General features: G+C 34.2%; 2 protein-coding genes and 1 non-coding gene across 3 annotated transcripts; 1 reads left to right on the top strand and 2 right to left on the bottom strand.

The window, feature by feature from the left end:
• The first annotated feature begins 505 nt into the window (after positions 1-505).
• LOC107957211 (two-component response regulator ARR12) lies at positions 506-3,136 on the top strand. The gene is made up of 5 exons (XM_016892667.2): positions 506-1,010; positions 1,103-1,249; positions 1,332-1,721; positions 1,796-1,872; positions 1,958-3,136. Exons 1-5 carry the CDS (start codon positions 881-883, stop codon positions 2,927-2,929), a joined length of 1,716 nt encoding a protein of 571 aa, XP_016748156.1. The 5' UTR covers positions 506-880; the 3' UTR covers positions 2,930-3,136.
• Positions 3,137-3,683: 547 nt separating this feature from the next.
• LOC107960518 (uncharacterized) lies at positions 3,684-5,501 on the bottom strand. Its single transcript, XM_016896855.1, has 2 exons — positions 5,428-5,501; positions 3,684-4,488 (listed from the first exon to the last, which is right to left on the bottom strand). The coding sequence occupies exons 1-2, from the start codon at positions 5,499-5,501 to the stop codon at positions 3,684-3,686; spliced, it is 879 nt and encodes a 292-aa protein (XP_016752344.1).
• Positions 5,502-16,211: 10,710 nt separating this feature from the next.
• Positions 16,212-16,318, bottom strand: LOC121204097 (small nucleolar RNA R71). Its single transcript, XR_005899025.1, has one exon. It is a non-coding gene; the product is annotated as a small nucleolar RNA R71 (small nucleolar RNA).
• Between the last annotated feature and the right edge of the window lie 2,293 nt (positions 16,319-18,611).

Here is an 18,611-nt window from a genome sequence, read left to right on the forward strand (position 1 = left end):
AACTACGCCCTTGGACGAAGGGGCATTGCTCCCTAAAATAGAAAAATTGTAGTTTTTACCTTTTAAAATGTATAAAATTATAAAATAGTAATGATAAAATTGTACATTGACCTCCTAAAATGATAGAATTTTAATTTAATCCTTTAAAAATTATAACTAATAAAATAATTAAATTACATTTTAACTATAATAAAAATATATAATTTATATATAATTTTTGGACAACTTATCAATGAATTATATATAAAAAAAAATTAGTGTAATGGACAACTTTACTTGGCACCCCCACATTGTTTGTAGATTTATATATATATATATATTTGGCATCATTAATCATAATTGATGTTGTACGGCTACATTCAACGTAATATATATATATATATATAGTAGTAATGCAAAATAAACTTGAAAATTCTTAAATTTGTTGGTATGGAAATTATAATGTGTATAGCAGCTAATGAATTTTGCATAGGTGTTGACAGACATTCAAAAAGATGGAACATTAACTGGTTCAATTCAAGAGGAAAGAACATCACAATCTTGGTCTTTAATATGAAAGATTTATTTTCTCAAAATAATATTTCTTAAAATTTGTTGAATTTCTTCAACGTGATTTCAGTAACTAGATTCCTTAAACTCAGCCTAAAAAAAAAAGTTAGTTTAGTCTTCCAGTTTTCATACTAAATTTCCATATTTAACTTAAAGATTTTATATAGAAAAAAAAATCCCAAAGATTAGAATATTAAAAGCAAAAATATTTTTTTCTTTATTCTAAACTCATCAATCACTTACTCATTCTCTCTCTAAATTCACTCTCAATTTTTTCTTTTTCATTTTAGTTTTTAGATTTTATTCAAAGAGTTTTGACATTAAAGAAAATATGAGAGTAGAGCGAATAATCAATGACACAAATGATGAGTTTCCCATTGGCATTCGAGTTTTAGCTGTTGATGATGATCCAACTTGTCTTTTGCTGCTCGAGACTCTGCTTCGTCGATGCAAATACAATGGTTAGATTTTTAATTTGCTATTCTTCTTATCATGATTCAATTCAATCTTTTGAAAATGTTGAAAAAAAATGGTTCGAATGTGTAATTTGCAGTTACCACAACAAATCAAGCTATTACAGCATTGAAATTGTTGAGGCAAAACAAGTTTGATTTGGTGATTAGTGATGTTCATATGCCCGACATGGATGGTTTTAAGTTACTTGAGCTTGTCGGACTCGAGATGGACTTGCCTGTCATAAGTAAGCCAAGTAATGATACTCTGCTTTTATGGTTTCTTTTAAGTTCGGGTTTGAACTTTTGATTTTGATAAAATGGTTTCAGTGTTGTCTGCAAATGGTGATACCAATGTTGTCATGAAAGGGATTACTCATGGAGCTTGTGATTATTTGCTGAAACCTGTTCGAATCGAAGAGTTAAACAATATATGGCAACATGTAGTCAGGAGGAAGAGGTTCGAGAGGAAAGATCGGTATAATTCCGATAGGCAAGACAAGCTTCGTGCCGATAGCGGTGAGGCTGTAGGGATGGGAAGCATTGGTAACAATGGGAAGTTAAAGAAAAAGCGGAAAGATCAAGACGAGGACGAGGAGAGGGATGAGAATGGGCACCATAACAACGAGGATCCATCGTTTCGAAAAAAATCTCGTGTTGTTTGGTCAGCGGAGTTGCACAGTAAATTCGTTGCAGCGGTTAATCAGTTGGGCATGAAGAGTATGTTCCACTACCTGATTACTTGTGTAAGAAGTTTTTCATCTTGTAACAGTTTTCGCGTTGATGTGATGCAGATGCTACTCCTAAAAAGATCCTGGAATTGATGAATGTCCAAAAGCTTACCACACAAAATGTTGGCAGCCATCTGCAGGCATTCATCCGTACCTTTTCTGCTCATAGTTACGATGAGCCAAAAGTTATCACCAAGTTAACTGTCGGTTTTCTTTTGGTTGCAGAAATTTAGGCTTTACCTGAAAAGAATCAGCTGTGCGGCAAACCAAGAAGTGAACATTGCAGCCACTGTACGGATGAGGTCTCCGAATGGACTAGGGAATTTTCATACCTTGGCCGGATCTAATCAGCTTCATAATGCAGCCTTTAGATCTTTCCCACCTAGGGGTGTGCTTAGAAGATTGAACACACATGCTGGGCTACTTATACGCGACCTTCCATCTCCTGGAACTATTCGATCAGGTCATGGGCAAAGCTCGGTTAATTCCGGTAATGATCAGTGCAAGTTGCAATCTTTTGTTTCTGGAATCCATAATGCTAACATTCTACAAGGCCTGCCTATGTCACTAGAACTTGATCAAATACAAACAAACAATGGTGTTAGCCACATTGGAGAGCTGCAGATTGCTGATAGTACAACTGTTTTCCCCGTTTCTAGCAGTTTAATAGATGCAACAATAACCGGATTCTCCGGTAATCCACTTCTTAGTGTTACAAGCAACTCTTTGATGTTAGAAGCAAGCTCTCAGCAAGCCGGTAATTCAAGAGATATTGTTCCTGCAATAGGCTTCCGAAACGGGAATACTTTATCGGACCTTGCTCCCATAGCTCCGGCTTCTAATCGGGAATCAAATGCAGATTTACAACGTGAACCAATCCCGATCAACTGTAATGCCAGGGAATTAATCACAAGTGCTCCTCAAGAATGGAATTCCCCCTACCAATCAAATGTTACACCTTGCTCAATGAACTCTTCAATCCCTGTTAGTGGTACTATGGTTCAGTTTGGCCTGTGCTTGGACCAAAATAACTCGATGGACTCAGATTCTATCGGACCGTCGAGTTTCATCGACAACTCAGCTATGGAACAATCAATTATTGACAAGGAAGGGTACCTAATGTTGGAAATATGGGGACAGGGGAGTCACATACCTTATAACATTGGTTTATTGGAAGATCTCTGGGAATTGCAATGATGAAACAGGTAGATTATTATTAGTCAGTTTTTTAGTTTTATTTTTTCTAGTTAGTTAGAATATAAAATATTGATTATCAGTTTTAGACTTTAGCAGTAAATTTGTATATGTGGGTGAATAAGTACATCAAATAAAAGGTCTCTTAGAACTGATACTTGATCTCTTCTCTCATTTAATTTGAATTGTAGAATGTGAATTTTGATTGAATTTGTTTGGCGAAATTCTTAGTTTCATTATTTTAATGTTGTTTGGAAGGGGAATTTTACATTGCAATGTAAGATGAAAGCAATGCATTGGATGATTTGACTAATATTTTGTGCAAAATATAATTTGATAGAGATAAAGAATATAAACATTACTGTCAGTACTGCTAATGAGAGTAAACTGTAAAAAGTACTAGACAAGTGTAAGCATTTTCAATGAGCAACAAAGTTGCTCAAGGGTCAAATCTTGAACTTGGCATGACTTTCCACACTTCTCACATAGGTCACAGTCAATTTCTTTTTGGAGGAAAGTGAGAAGATGTGAATAATTTTTTTATTTGTATTTACTACCAAGCTTGATAAATGGATATTCTCGAAAATACATTTGAAATGCATTGCAATGATAAAACCAAAGCTTAGAGTCTTTTTTTTTTCACATATGTCACACCAATGATGGAGTGGATAGTCATTGTTATCTCTATAAACAAGCTTCAAAGGATGTTCGTCACAGCTATGCCGATAAGTTTTTGGCCATGTAACACACCCTAAATTCAAAACAAAGTAGCCATCTTTGCATATGTAGGAACTTTCATTGTATCAACGTCTACCACACAAGCACTGCAATCACTTCTATTTTCCACATCATAGAAGAGGTAATGTGATTCTTTTGTTTGATACATAAAACTGTGAGGAGTTGTTGCACATTGAAGGCAGACAACAAGGCCATCGCTATATTCTTCTTCATAAGAGAAACCACTACAATCATACTCACACAACCAACATTTAAAAATTCCGTCTGTGAGAAGCATGAAGGTGTTTTGCGAGAACCATAGCAAAGTCTTCCTCAGCAGTTTAATGCATGGTTTATGGAGAAAGAAATCACAACATGAACAATAGTAAAATGAAGAAAAGATGGGCATTAGACACCCATTACAAATCTTATTATAATTGATCTCATCGTTGAATGTCAAGCTGTGTTGATCATGACTAGAATGTATTATCTTTGCAGCTACAACATTGTCCCCAACTTTGATTTCTTGAAGAATAGGAATGATTAAATTCTCAAATTTATCAAGTTCGGTGAATTCATTTGGATTCTCAAACTCAGTTACATTGTACCAAAACTTGCTCGCCTTAGAAGTGGCACACTTGACATGGATAACGAAATCGCAATTCGGTCGAGAACAACAGTAACTCCCAAGTTCTAGATCTACCTTCTTATAATAGATTCCGCAGTCCCAAATTCTAGAATTATGGCAACGTATGGAAAGGAAAAAGTTGCGAGAAAGGTGATGACGGTGATGGGTAAATCTAATGAAGCAAGGCAATGAAATGCAATCCTTATGAACTTGAATGCTGCATGTAGAACAAATATAGGAAACATTTTCACCCTAGGTGCCACATGCATCACAAGCGAATGAATTTGGCCTTGACAACAAAGTAAATGGGTGTTCATGATGTTTTTTTTTATCTTTAATAATAGTTGGTGGCCAAGCACATTTGCTATGAAAGTTAAGATTGTAAATTGAACAATGATAAAACAATCCTATTTGATTGATTCAGCAAAGATTGCAAAGACAAAGGTTCGGCTCAAACTCGAGAACAAGTTGGTGTTCGCCGTAACAAGGGTGACTGATTTCATGGGGTAATTCAACACATCTTTTGTGAAAAAAGAATTTACAATGGGAACATGTTGAAGCCGTGGCCTGCATCGCAACAAAGGACCAACAGCAGCAAATTATACAATTTTAGCTGCTATACTGTTTTGTAACAAAGAAATGGAGTTGGTTCAGTTATAAAATTACTTTTTTGAATATTTGTTCCTATGGAACTTAGCCTAAATCTTTGTAATGAGTTAGCTAAGTTAGTAGGAAAGATTGACTGATGTAATAGCTGGTATGCCAGCTTTCTTTTGTATACAAGTTGCTATATTGGTAAGTAAGAGCAGTTAAATTAGTAGGTAGCTGTCAAATACTTTTGTAACCATCATATATTCAAAGTTTGAATGAAAATTATGATGACTTCTCAGTTACAATTTTTCTTGCTGAGTTCTTTTCTTTTGTTTTTCTTTCAATCGTTTTTGCTTTCTTTGCTACTGCCATTTATCCAACAAATGGTATCAAGAGCTTTCAGTCTTTGAGGGCCTTGGTTGTACACTGTCACTAAGCAAATTGTGTTTGAAACAAAAGAAGAAGAGGTTGTTTTGCTTGCTGAAAAATGAGTTTTACACCACCTCCTCCACCTGTCTTTGCTGGAGAAAATTACAACATCTGGGCAGTGAAAATGAGAACATACCTGCAAGCACACGACCTGTGGAATGTTGTTCTCAATGACACTGAGCCACCACTATTAAGAGCCAACCCGACCATAGCCCAGATTAGGCAGCACAATGAAGACTGTGCCAAGAAGTATAAGGCTATGTCGTGCCTTTAAAGTGGAGTTTCTGATGTTATTTTCACAAGAATAATGGCTTGTGACACTCCAAAGCAGGCCTGGGACAAACTCAAGGAGGAGTTTCAGGGGTCTGACAAGACCAGACAACAGCAACTGATCAACATGAGAAGAGATTTTGAAAATCTCAAAATGAAGGACTCAGAAACCATCAAGCAGTATGCTGACAGAATCATGACTACTGTCAACAATATAAGGCTGCTTGGGGAGGAATTCAGTGACCAAAGAGTGGTAGAGAAGGTCATAACAACCTTGCCAGAGAAGTATGAAGCAAAAATTTCTTCTCTGGAAGATTCAAGGGATTTGTCAACAATCCCTTTGACAGAGCTTATAAATGCTCTTTATGCTCAAGAGCAGAGAAGGGCAAATAGGCAGGAGGACCACTATGAAGGAGCTTTTCAGGCTAGAAGCAGAGAAAGCTCAAGTGCAAACTTAAATGCCAAAGGCAAGAAGCCCTGGACTGAGAAGAAGAAGAAAGAACCTGTCAAAAGGAAGTTCCCATCTTGTGTCCATTGCAAGAAGACTACTCATCTTGAGAAATACTGCTGGTACAGACCAGACATTCAATGTAGAGCCTGCAAGCAATTTGGCCACATCGAAAAGGTCTGTAAGAGCAAGCCAAAACCACAACCACAATTTCAAAACCAAGCTCAAGCTGCAGAAGAGGTTGAATCACCTGAAGAGCATGTCTTTTCAGCATCATGCTTTGCAAGCTCGAGCAAAGTTAGTAAAATATGGTTGATTGACAGTGGATGTACCCACCATATGCCTTCTGAGAAGAGTATATTTAAGGAGCTTGACACCACTTTCAAGTCCAAAGTTAAAATTGGCAATGGTGAGCTGCTGGAGGCAAAAGGGAAAGGCAAGGCCTTGATAAGCACCAAGTCAGGTATTAAAACCATTTCTGAGGTTCTCTATGTACCTGACATTGACCAAAATTTGCTAAGTGTTGGCCAGCTATTGGAGAAGGGTTACTCTCTGATTTTTGAAGGCAAAAACTGTTCGATCAAAAATGCTGCTGGTGAAGTGTTGACTACAGTGGCTATGCAAGACAGAACCTTCATTGTGGATGTGAATCAACTGCAAGCCAAGGCATATGCATCTCAGTCTGATGAGACAGACTTGTGGCACAGGAGGATGGGGCATGTGAACTACAATTCACTGAACATGCTGCACAAAATGGATTTGGTCAGTGATATGTCCAAGATTGAGCCAAAGGATCCTGTATGTGAGGTCTGTCAGCTAGGCAAACAAACCAGATTACCCTTTCCAGTCAACAAGGCATGGAGAGCACAAGGGAAGCTTCAGCTTATTCATACAGACATCTGTGGACCAATGAAGACTACCTCCTTAAATGGCAGCAGGTACTTTGTACTCTTCATTGATGATTATTCAAGGTTCTGTTGGGTAAATTTTTTGAAGCATAAGTCAGATGTTTATGACTCCTTCTGCAAATTTAAAGCCTTGGTTGAAAACCAAGCAAATTGCAAACTAAAATGTTTGAGGTCTGACAATGGTTCTGAGTATGTATCTCAGAAGTTTCAAAAATTGTGTGATGATGCTGGAATTCAACACCAATTGACTACTGTGTACACACCACAGCAAAATGGTGTTTATGAAAGGAAAAACAGAACAGTCCTTGATATGGCTAGGTGTTTGTTATTTGAGGCTAAAATGCCTAATGTTTTTTGGGCTGAAGCTGTGAATACAGCTACTTACCTGTTGAATAGGTTACCAACTAATGCAGTCAAAGGAAAAACTCCCTTTGAAGCCTGGTTTGCACAGAAACCATCTGTCTCTCATTTAAAGGTATTTGGCTGTCTATGCTATGTGTTGGTACCTGAGGAGAGAAGAACTAAGTTGGACAGGAGGTCCATGCCTGGGGTGTTTGTTGGCTACAGCAACGTGAAGAAAGGATATAGAGTCTTTGATCCACTGACCAAGAAGGTTGTAGTGAGCAGAGATGTAAAATTCAATGAAGCAAGTAGCTGGAAATGGGATGGAATTGAAGCAAATTTGTCTGATGGAGAAGAGATTGATGTTGATCTGCAGCAAGCTGAAAATGAAGAAGTAACTGAAAATGGCTATGATGATCAACCTGTTCGAGGCACCAGGACATTAACTGACATCTATGAGAGATGTGCAGTAACTATATTAGAGCCTTCATGTTTTGAAGAAGCTGAAAAAGAAAAATGCTGGCAGGATGCTATGGAAGCTGAATTTAAAATGATTCAGAAAAATGATACATGGGAGCTTGTAAATAGACCTGAAAATAGAAAAATTATAGGTGTAAAGTGGGTTTATAGAATTAAGAACAATGCAGATGGCTCCCTTAATAGACATAAGGCCAGACTGGTTGTTAAAGGTTATAGTCAACAGCAAGGGGTTGATTTTTCTGAAACCTTTGCACCTGTTGCAAGGTTGGATACTATCAGATTGCTACTAGCTTTGGCAGCTCAAAAGCATTTGAAAGTGCATCATCTGGATGTTAAGTCAGCCTTTCTAAATGGCTTTCTTAATGAAGAAATATTCATTGAGCAACCTAAGGGTTTTAAGGTCACTGGTGAAGAACAGAAGGTCTACAAGCTGAAAAAGGCTTTGTATGGTCTAAAACAGGCTCCAAGGGCCTGGTATGAGAGGATTGATGGCTACTTAGCAAGGCTCGGGTTCATAAAGAGTATCAGTGAGCCTACACTCTATGTTAAGAAGGATCAGGAGGAGACCTTGTTAATTGTCTCTTTGTATGTTGATGATCTGTTGGTTATTGGCTGCAAAGATCAACTTATTGAAGACTTCAAGAAACAGATGCAACATGTCTTTGAGATGACTGACCTTGGTCTTATGACCTACTTTCTTGGCATGGAGATAAAACAAGGAAGTGATGGTATTTTCATAAGTCAGCAAACATTTGCTTCCAAGGTGCTTGAAAAATTTTGCATGTTGAAATGCAAACCAGTCACTACACTAGTTGCATTGGGAGAAAAATTATCAAGTGCCAGTGAACATGATCGAGTAGATGAGAAGGCATATAGAAGCTTAATTGGTTGTTTGCTTTATTTAACAGCAACTAGACCAGACATTGTCTATGCTGTTAGTCTACTTTCAAGGTTTATGCACTGCAGTAATGTGGCACATCTGAAGGCAGCAAAAAGAGTTTTAAGGTATGTCAAAGGAACCATCGATATTGGTGTGAAGTTTTGGAGGGCAAAGGAGCTGAAACTCATAGGCTATTCTGATAGCGATTGGGCAGGGTCAGTTGATGACATGAGGAGCACTTCAGGTTATTTTTTCACCTTAGGCTCGAGTGTTTTCAGCTGGAGTTCGAAGAAGCAACAAACTGTTGCACAATCTACAGCAGAGGCTGAATATATCTCAGCTGCAGCAGCTGTGAACCAAGCCATTTGGCTTAGGAAGATCTTGGATGATTTGAATGAAAGTCAAGTTCAGCCTACTGAGATTAGAGTGGATAATCAATCAGCTGTGGCCATAGCCAAGAATCCAGTCTTCCATGGTAAGACTAAGCACTTCAAAATCAAATTTCATTTTGTTAGAGAAGCTGAGCAATCTAGGGAGGTTAGCTTAATTCATTGCAGCTCAGAAATTCAGCTAGCTGACATTTTAACTAAACCATTGGGAGCCAACCGATTTAATGCTTTGAAGGAAAGGATTGGTGTTTGTTGCATACAGACCAAGGAGGAGTGTTGAAGCCGTGGCCTGCATCGCAACAAAGGACCAACAGCAGCAAATTATACAATTTTAGCTGCTATACTGTTTTGTAACAAAGAAATGGAGTTGGTTCAGTTATAAAATTACTTTTTTGAATATTTGTTCCTATGGAACTTAGCCTAAATCTTTGTAATGAGTTAGCTAAGTTAGTAGGAAAGATTGACTGATGTAATAGCTGGTATGCCAGCTTTCTTTTGTATACAAGTTGCTATATTGGTAAGTAAGAGCAGTTAAATTAGTAGGTAGCTGTCAAATACTTTTGTAACCATCATATATTCAAAGTTTGAATGAAAATTATGATGACTTCTCAGTTACAATTTTTCTTGCTGAGTTCTTTTCTTTTGTTTTTCTTTCAATCGTTTTTGCTTTCTTTGCTACTGCCATTTATCCAACAGAACAACTATATGAATTATCCATCAATGTGGTTGAACAACCGGAACAAGAAATATGTTCGGAGTAGATAATTATGGTTATCAATGAAAAGCAATGGATGATGATGGGTGAAATGGAGGATCTCTATGAAGTTTCCAGAAGTGTCACGCTAAAGAAAACTACATTTGAGGTGAAACACAATTTCAAAAAAAGAACAGTGCTAACTAAATCCCTTACCAGTAATTAATCGGTTGCAAGCGTTGCACTAAGTTATTTTTTCTTCAAGAGATAATGGTTGGAGAAAAATAAGAGGATGGTTCAGATGAAAGGAAGGGTGTTGAATCTCCATGGGAGCTTCAACACATTCCTTATGAAGGAAAAACTCACAATCTGAACAGCTAAGGCTTGGACCCTTCACCTTTTGCTTGCATCCAAAGCAATGGAAAGTCTCCTTACTTTGATGGTTATCTCTTGGTTAAACACCAATAGATTTGGACGTGGATGATGTAGAATCATAGTTTCATATAATCTCTTCTCGAATGACCTATATATTGTTTAAGTTCCATTTTGTTACCTTTGAATTAAGACTTGACGTGGATGGCCGATGGTTGCTAAATTAATGGCCCATATATAGTATTCAATAGTTACGTGTTGGAGTTTTATGCTTGTATTTTTTTTTAAAATTAAAACCTTTAAAAAAAATCTGAAAAATCTATAGACTATATTATAATTTCTGCTAAATTAAAAAATTCAGCAAAGTATGTCTAGCTAAAAACAATTTAAGGCATCATTCTCTTTTTAAAAAGGAAAAAAAGTTATAATTAAAAAAAAGAGTGAGGAGAAAAAATAAAGAAGGAGGAATAAAACATCTCAATTTAAAAAAAAAAAACCTCAGCAAGGTAGTAATATTTTTTGGCTTAATATAACATTTGGTAATTGAACTTGATACGTTTTTGTAATTTGGTACTTAAGTTTTTTTGTGTCCAAATTGTATCTAAACTTGACATTTTTTTTTCTTAATTTGATACCTAAGCTTTTTTTGTCCAATTTTGTAATGACTCGGTTTCCAGTGATTCGAAAATGCGGTTTTGGGACCCCATTTTTATAAATTGAGTCCGTAAATATTTAGTAGGGATATTTACAGAGCTAGTATATTGATAAATTGAATTTTTGATAATTAATTTAGCTGAATTAGTAATTAATTAAGGTTTAGGGGCTAAATTGTAAAAGTTCAAATGCTATAGATTTTTAATTAGAAAATGACTTGAGAACTTAAATTGCAATTAACTAGGGGATTAAAATGGAAATTAGACCAAAATAAAATGAATGTTAGTGGATAGTGATGTAATATTCCATTAGTTTATTTAATTAAAGGTTTAGGTTTAATCAATCAAAATTAACTTAATTAATTAAGTTCAATTAACAACTAAACAAGGTATATATGTAAAAGAAAGTGGGAAAAGATGAGTGATATCATCTTCTTCATAAAGACACCGTAGGAAAAAGAAAGAAAAACCATGTGGAAGCTTTAAAATATTATTTAGGTCCTTTTCTTGACCATGTACCAATTTGTAAAACTTTTAAAGTTTTAGAAAGCTTTCATTGTTGATTTCTTGAAGTTTTAGGTGTTAAATTAATAGATATTAAGTTTAGTTGAAGAAAATGACTAAATTGTAAAGCTTAATTGATAGTTTTGTATATTAGGGATCAAACTGAATAAAATGTAAAATTGATAGTAGGAGTAAGAAACAAGAGGTCTATAATGAGTAACTGTAAAATAGGATTTCAATCCAAATATTTAAATTGAAAGTTATGTTAGTTTTGATTTTACGGATTAAATTGAATGAATTGCAAAAATTGTGTAAATTGAGAATTGATGGGAAATTTACATTACTATAGGTTTTGCTATTATTCGTTGCTAATGTTGACCTGAATTTGTCGAGAGGGAAAGAAAAATCCAAAGTCGTTGACGAATAGCTTGGAATTTCGGTTTGTATTTCTATGATCCAGGGACAATTTATTTATTGCATATTCATGACATGTTATATTACATGGTATCGAGGTGAGTTAGCAATGGCTATTTAAATTAATTTACTATGATTGAGGTTGAATATCGACATAGGGACTAAATTGAATAAAGTACAAAATTTTGGTTTACTTAATATGTGGTAATTGATAAGTGCTAAAAGTAACATGTTTTAATCCTGTTTTTAATGTATTTTGGGTGATTATTCAATGTTAATGGTGAATTTTATATGCTCACAATACTTTAAATTCATATTTTTATACTTAGGAGGGCATTTGAGAGCAAAAAGAACGAAAAGTGAACGAAAAACAAAAAATCAAAGCGAGTTATAAGAGCCACATGGGTTGAACCATTCCACACAGCCTGGATACATGGCCGTGTGAGCCACATGGCTGCCACACAGCCATGTGGTAGACAGTGTCGATTTCGTAATTTGCGCTCTAAACCAATAAGAAAACTCGATTTTTAGGTTTTTCGGGCATTTTAAGACCTATATATAACAAAAATAAGAAGATAGAAGTGAGTCATTGATAAGCTGTAAAAGTAACGTATTTTAATCCCATTCTTAATGCGTTTTTGGATGATTAATTATGCAAATTAGTGAATTTGATGCTCCTAATCCTTTAAATTCATGTTTCTATACTTAGGAAAGCATTTGGGAGCGAAATGAGCGAAAAAAGAGCCAAAAATCGACAAATAGAGCTGTTTTCACGATCAACACGGCCTGGGCATTTCCACACAGTAGGCCACATGCCCGTGTGAGCTACATGGGCTGGCCATACGCCCATGTGCTAGCCCGTGTCAATTTTACACCCTGCTTCCCAAATACGTGGAAAAACCTAATTTTTAGGCTTTCTAAGCATTCTAAAGTCCATAAATACCAATTAGAAGAGGACTAAGGGTGAAATCAGAGAAGATCGAAGAAAACACTCGAAGAACGCCTTCAGAATCAACTCGGAAGCGGATCTCCCTCAAGATCGAAAATTTTCGTTTAATTTCTTCCGAAGTTTTATTGAGTTTCTTTATGTCTTGTAGTTATCCTAACTTCGAGATGTTTTTATTCAATATTATGAACTACATTCCCTAGATACCTAGAGAGGATGAAACCTATGATGAATCTTATTATTTAATTTTTGTTTTTACACGATAAATACTTGATTCTTGTTCTCAATTATGTATGCTTATTTCATGTTTTAATATTTTCGGGATATTAATTCATGTTTAATGTGCTTATTTCAGTGGAGCAAAAGTCCCTATTTAAGAGTAGATCTAGCATAATTGAGTGGAGTTGCATGCAATCCTAGAAATAGGACAACATAAATCTACCGGATTAGAGTAAAATCTAATAGGGGAATCCATAGATCGAGTTAATGCGACACTAGGGGTTTTAATTTGAAAGAGATTTCAATTAATCAACCTAGAGTCAGTTGTTTAATCGACCTAGAGTCAGTTGTTCTTACTCTCGAAAGAGATATTAACATAATTTAGGGATTTCTACAGATCGAGACACAAGTGAATAAATCGTTTAATTCAGATTCAGAATAATAAGTGAAGTCTAGGTGGATTTTTTCTAAGGTATTGTTTTTCTCATTGGTTATATTCGATTGTTTTCCTATTTCATTCTCTGTTGCGTTCTTAGTTAAATTAGATTAGAAAATTTAAATTAAAAAAAATCACCCCAATTTTTCAGCTAAATAATAGAAAAACGGTAATTACTAGTACTTTTAGTCCTTGTGGATACGGTATTCCCTACTCACCATAACTATACTATTGTTTGACAAGTGCGCTTGCCTCAGTCGTATTTATTGTAACACCTCAAACCCAGCCTAGACCTTATGGCTGAATTTGGCGATGTCACATGGTAGTGTTTTTCGAAAACGTGAGTTGTCGTAAAAAACCTCTTTTTTATATAACCTCTTTACAATATTTTATGTTAATTCTAAGATGTGTCATTCATTTTCAAAACGTTATTCATTATCACAAAGTTATACTCTTTCAAAACGTTATTAATTTTCAAAACGTCACTTATTGCGGAAGCTTTTTTAAAATAGTTCCGTATTTGAGTGAATTTTGTTAAAACATTTGATTCTTCTTGAAAACTCAATTATCCCTACTACTGCTACCATTTTAATAGCTGTAGCTATTTCATTTATCGCACACTTAGTGCTTCAAATTCAATTCACATTTTACATACTTCAACTTCACAATCATGTTCCTTTACAACTTAATTCGGCACATATAATGCACATACATTTCAATTTAATAACATTTATTTACTTATGAACTTACCTCGTACTAACACGAACGGACCGAAACAACTATTTGATAATTTTTGAATTTTCCCAATCCAAATCCGATTTTCTCATTTCTTGATCTAATTAAATACAAATTCAACTTATTTAATCATATATTCAATCAAGTTCATCTAAAAACACATAAATGGGCTAATTAAACTTTTGCCCTTGACATTTCACATTTTTCGCAATTTAGTCCCTATTTCACAAAACACATAATATTCAAAATTTGTCCACACTCATGCTTGGCCGAATTTCACTAAGGTCCTTAGCAGCCGATTTTTTTCATTTATTTTACATTTTTACCCCACAATTTACAAATTTCTCAATTTAGTCCTTAATAGGCATTTTTACTAAAATCACTTAATTAAATATGAAAATCTATTAACACATATTTATTTTTCATCATCAAACACAAAAATGATCCAGCTTTCAACAATGGCAAAACATACAATCATCATCAAATTAAAAAATTCAAGCATGGGCTAGCTAATACTCGAAGCAACGATCTCAAAAACGTAAAAATTATCAAAAACCGAGTAAAATACATACCTTAATTTTGATCTCCAAGGTGCCGAACCTTAAACAAAAAAATAGCTTCTTTATCTTTCTTACATTTGGCAAAATGGTGTAAATATGATAACCAAATTCCATTTTTTTTATTTTTATTATCATTAATAACATAATTACTAAACTATCCTTAATGAAATAATATATAAACTTAATAATGGTTGTCTATTATTGTCCATACTACCTCCACATTAAAAGAATATAGCAATAAAGCACTTTAACAAATAGCAAGCCATTTTTACAATTTACGTGATTAAGTTCTTTTTATAAAATCGAGCACACAAACGATAAAATTTTTATACGAAAATTTCACACATATCAATTCACATACTTTAAGCATGAAATATAATATATTAATTTTTTTTACTCGGATTCGTGGTCCCTAAACTACTGTTCCGATTAGGGTCTAAACCGAGCTGTTACATAACACCCAAAACCTAGCTTAGACGTTATGGCCGAATCTGGTGATGTCACATGGTAGTGTTTTTCGAAAACGTGAGTTGTCATCAAAAACCTCTTTTCTATATAACCTCTTTACAATATTTTATGTTAATTCTAGGACGTGTCATTCATTTTCAAAACGTTATTCATTATCACAAAGTTATACTCTCTCAAAACGTTTTAACAAAATTCACTTTAATACGCAATTGTTTTAAAAAAGCTTCCGCAATAAGTGACGTTTTGAAAATTAATAACGTTTTGAAAGAGTATAACTTTGTGACAATGAATAACGTTTTGAAAATGAATGATACTTCCTAGAATTAATATAAAATATTGTAAAGAGGTTATATAGAAAAGAGGTTTTTGACGACAACTCACGTTTTCGAAAAACACTACCATGTAACATCGCCAGATTCAGCCATAACGTCTAGGCTGAGTTTGGGGTGTTACATTTATAGTTAGTTTAGTGACCATCAAGTTTTTAGTGCCATTGCCGAGGACTAAAAAATTAGGAACACTTGATTTTTATTAATTTAGCCATTTATTTTTATTGTATTTTTTAGCTTAATTTTTGCAGTCTAATTTTTCTTTTCTTTTATTTACTTTTGGCACATTCCTTTAGTTTATGACTAGAAGAAATCTGTCTGGACCTTTATTATTTGACAGTGAAATTGAAAGTACAACTCGCAGAAACCGTAGAGAAGCAAGGTAGAGTCGAGAAAATATAGTAGACGAGCAAGAGGACATTATTATTACTGAGGAAATGGGTGATAATCAGATAATCAGCTACCTCCTACAGTTGCTGCAAATCCTACAAATCCAGATCCTGTTCCTCGTATTATGTACGATTATGTCAAGCCCACTCTAACTGGGGCTAAATTGAGTATTGTGAGACCCACCATTGCTGTAAATAATTACGAACTGAAGCCGAACACTATTCAGATGATACAATAGTTTGTTCAGTTCAATGGCTTGCAAGACAAAGATCCAAATACTCATTTGGCCAATTTTCTGGAAGTTTGTGATACTTTCAAGATAAATGACATTTCTAACGATGCTATTCGCCTACGGTTATTCCCATTCTCGTTGAGGAACAAAGTTAAACAGTGGTTGAATTATTTACCACTAGGTTCTATCACTACATGGATCAAATGATTGAACAGTTCCTTCTAAAGTACTTCCCATCGGCTAAGACAACTAAGTTGAGGAATGATATTTCTTCCTTCGTTCAAATCGATTTAGAGACCCTATATGATGCATGGGAGAGGTATAAGGACTTATTGAGACGGTGCTATCACCATGAGTTACCTTTATGGTTACAAGTTCGAACTTTCTATAACGGTTTGAATCCCTCGACTAGATAGTTGATCGATGTAGCGTCGGTGGAATACTTAACAATAAAACACCTGAAACGGCTTATGAGTTTATAGAAGAGATGGCATTGAATAATTATCAATGGCGAGTCATGAGGATGAAACCAATAAAAGCAGTTGGTGTTTTCAACTTAAATGCAGTCACCATTTTATCAAATCAAGTAGAACAATTAAATAAGAAAATTGATGATTTATATGTTTCTACGCAGGTACATTTAGTGATGCAATGCGATACAAATGGAGGTGGAATAAACAATCCAGAATGCTTACCTTACGGTCCTAGCACAGGGAACGAACAGATTAATTATATGGGTAATAATTCTAGGCCTCAAAATAACCCTTATAATAACCATTATAATGCAGGTTGGAGGAACCATCCCAATTTCTCTTGGGGTGGTCAAGGAAATCAAAGAGCACAACACCCTCTAGGCTTCTAACAACAACCTTACCAATAAGAGAAGAAGATGAACCTTGAGGAGATGTTGACGTAGTTTATCTTAGTGTCAAAAACCAGCTTTCAAAACACTAAAACATCGCTTAAAAACCAACAATATTGGCGGCGACTCCATCTTCTGAAAATTATCGTTTTAGTAAAATTAACACTTTATTAAAATGATTAAATTCCGAGGTGATCTAATCACACCTAATAAAAAGATTGGTGGTGACTCCATCTTTGTTTTAAAATAAAAAGACTTTCCAAAAAAGGTTTCGACAAGTGTCATCATAAGCTACTGTAGAAAATTGCATTAACATTAGTGGTGTCAATTGCATGATCATCAGCATTGAAATTACTTCCCTTTTTAATCCCTAATTTCTCTTTTTCTGTAACAGATTTTTAGATTTATCTTTTAACTTTTTCTTAAGAGTTTTCTGATCAACTCAACAATAATTGCACCCTTTTTTGAATCAAACTAGAATAATTTGCAAGCATAGCATATGTATTTGTTTAACTAAGCATGTATCATACATTTAACATAATGCTTTTTTTCACTTCTTATTTTCTTGTTCTAGTAAATTTCGACTCATTTTCTTTTGTTGACATTGCTAATGCTAATTTGGAGTAAATAAACATGTCCTCTATCCTTCAAAGTACATGATATTTCAAGACTTTTCTTCATTTTTAGCCTTTTATTTTTTCACTTTTTTCTTCTATAAATTATGCATATTCAGATTATAAATTATGCATTTCTTCATTTTCTTCTTATGTTTAACAAGATTTAATAAAAACTTAACTTACATTTTGCTAACGGTGGTTTATTTATTGTTAAGATTAAAATAAAACCAAATTGATGTTTTCTTATTCGGTTTGCAAATACTCTAAATTTTTGCTAACGTTGATCTAAAATTTCAAAATATTCTTTTAGATGTACGGAAATCATGAAACCGCATATAGACCAAGTATCCAAAAAACAAAAAACAAAAAAAAAACATGAAACAATATATATTGAAAGTTTTTAGAAATTCAAACAAAATTAAGTATCTAGAAAATCACAGCATATTTAAGTTCAAAACTTGGACATCATCGTAATTTATTTAAAAAAAAACAAAAGAAAAGGTAGAAAAGAAAATTAAAACTATAGAGGCAGCAAAAGCTACCATCCAAAATACTGTAGTTTTTAAGAACAAATTTAGAGAAAATATAAGAAACATGAAGACAATTATGACAATCTTATTCAAATAAATAAATAAAACATCATCCTAAATTTAACTTGTACTCCTTTCGTATCTGATAAAAGCAAAATTACATATCCATAAATATTATTATTATAGAATAGCAATATTTTATTGCCTCCAAGATTGCATTATAAAGATATCTATTAAAAGGATGAACAAATAAAAGATCGGCAAAAGTGATACTCATACAACTTCAAACGAATCAATTACAAAAAAGAGCCTGTAAAAATTAAACCACAATATTCATCCCTATTTACGAGTATTCAAGAAACACACCTTAGAGTACGGTTCCAAACCACAACGAACTAAATATATACACAATGTAGAAAGATAAAAGAAAAAAGCAGTAAAGCTTGCAACGCCAATGCTAAGACAACAAAATTAACATAAGTAATAGAATAATTTATATTTAAATTGTCAAATACGTAAACCAATAAAAACCGTAACAAAAAGTTGAAATCGAAAAGAAGAATAGAAATTTACTAAACGTTGAGGCATGTTTAACATAGTTTTCTTAAAATAGGTTCGACCGCTCTTACAGTACTTGAATAA

The sequence above is a fragment of the Gossypium hirsutum genome, chromosome A07, assembly GCF_007990345.1.
Source record: "Gossypium hirsutum isolate 1008001.06 chromosome A07, Gossypium_hirsutum_v2.1, whole genome shotgun sequence".
Classification (NCBI taxonomy): Eukaryota; Viridiplantae; Streptophyta; class Magnoliopsida; order Malvales; family Malvaceae; genus Gossypium; species Gossypium hirsutum.